At 35.1% G+C, this 772-nt stretch overlaps 1 protein-coding gene across 1 annotated transcript in view; it reads right to left on the reverse strand.

Moving 5' to 3' along the window:
* The window catches only part of LOC119585077 (ATP-binding cassette sub-family A member 3-like), a 16,804-nt gene extending 16,587 nt beyond the window's left edge, over positions 1-217 (reverse strand). Inside the window, exon 1 of the mRNA XM_037933697.1 lies at positions 41-217. Within this exon, the coding sequence (XP_037789625.1) occupies positions 41-187 (147 nt within the window). The 5' untranslated portion in view covers positions 188-217. The remainder of the gene's footprint in view (positions 1-40) is intronic.
* Positions 218-772: the final 555 nt, after the last annotated feature.

Below are 772 nucleotides of genomic sequence, written 5' to 3' on the forward strand. Positions count from 1 at the left end.
TTACATAATAATAATAACCATTCACAACCGAACAACTTACCCTTACGCCCGTTTCCTTCTCGTAAACAACGCTCTTAATCAACGACGGCGACAGAAGGACGAGAGAGAGGACGATGAAGGTGGGCAAAGCGGACCCGTAAAACTGGCTCATTCCGTAGTCTTGGGAGTAGGGCGGGTATGGGTACATCTGAGTTTGTAGCTGGAACGGAGAATGAAATTAAAATGAGGAGGAATGAAATATACGGGAGAATGGGATTAAAAGAAAGGGAGGCTGGAATTAACAGTAAGGGAGAATGGAATTAAAAAATAAGGGAGAATGGGATTAAAAGAAAGGGAGTAGAGGGGAATGGAATTAATATATTATTAAATGTAATGAAGAATGGGATTAACAGTAAAGGAGAATGAAATTAAAGTAAGGGAGAATGGAATTGATATAATGGAGAATGAGATTAAAAGTGATGGATAATAGAATTAAAATAAGGGAAAATGGAATTAAAAGTAAGGCAAAATGGAATTAAGAGTAAGGAGAATTACATTAAAAGGGAGAATGAAATTAAAGTAAAGGGAGAATGGGATAAAAAGTAAGGTAGAATAGAATGAACAGTAAGGGAGAATGAGATTAAAACGAAGACGAAGTAAGGTTCTCGATAAAGAAATAAGAATGAGGAGGATTGATGATGGTGATAATAATAAATCATGGAGTAAAGATCGATAATATAAATGGAATTGAAGTATAAACGAATAAAAAGTATTCTAGATGGTTTCGTTTCTT

The sequence above is a fragment of the Penaeus monodon genome, chromosome 19, assembly GCF_015228065.2.
Source record: "Penaeus monodon isolate SGIC_2016 chromosome 19, NSTDA_Pmon_1, whole genome shotgun sequence".
Taxonomy (NCBI): Eukaryota; Metazoa; Arthropoda; class Malacostraca; order Decapoda; family Penaeidae; genus Penaeus; species Penaeus monodon.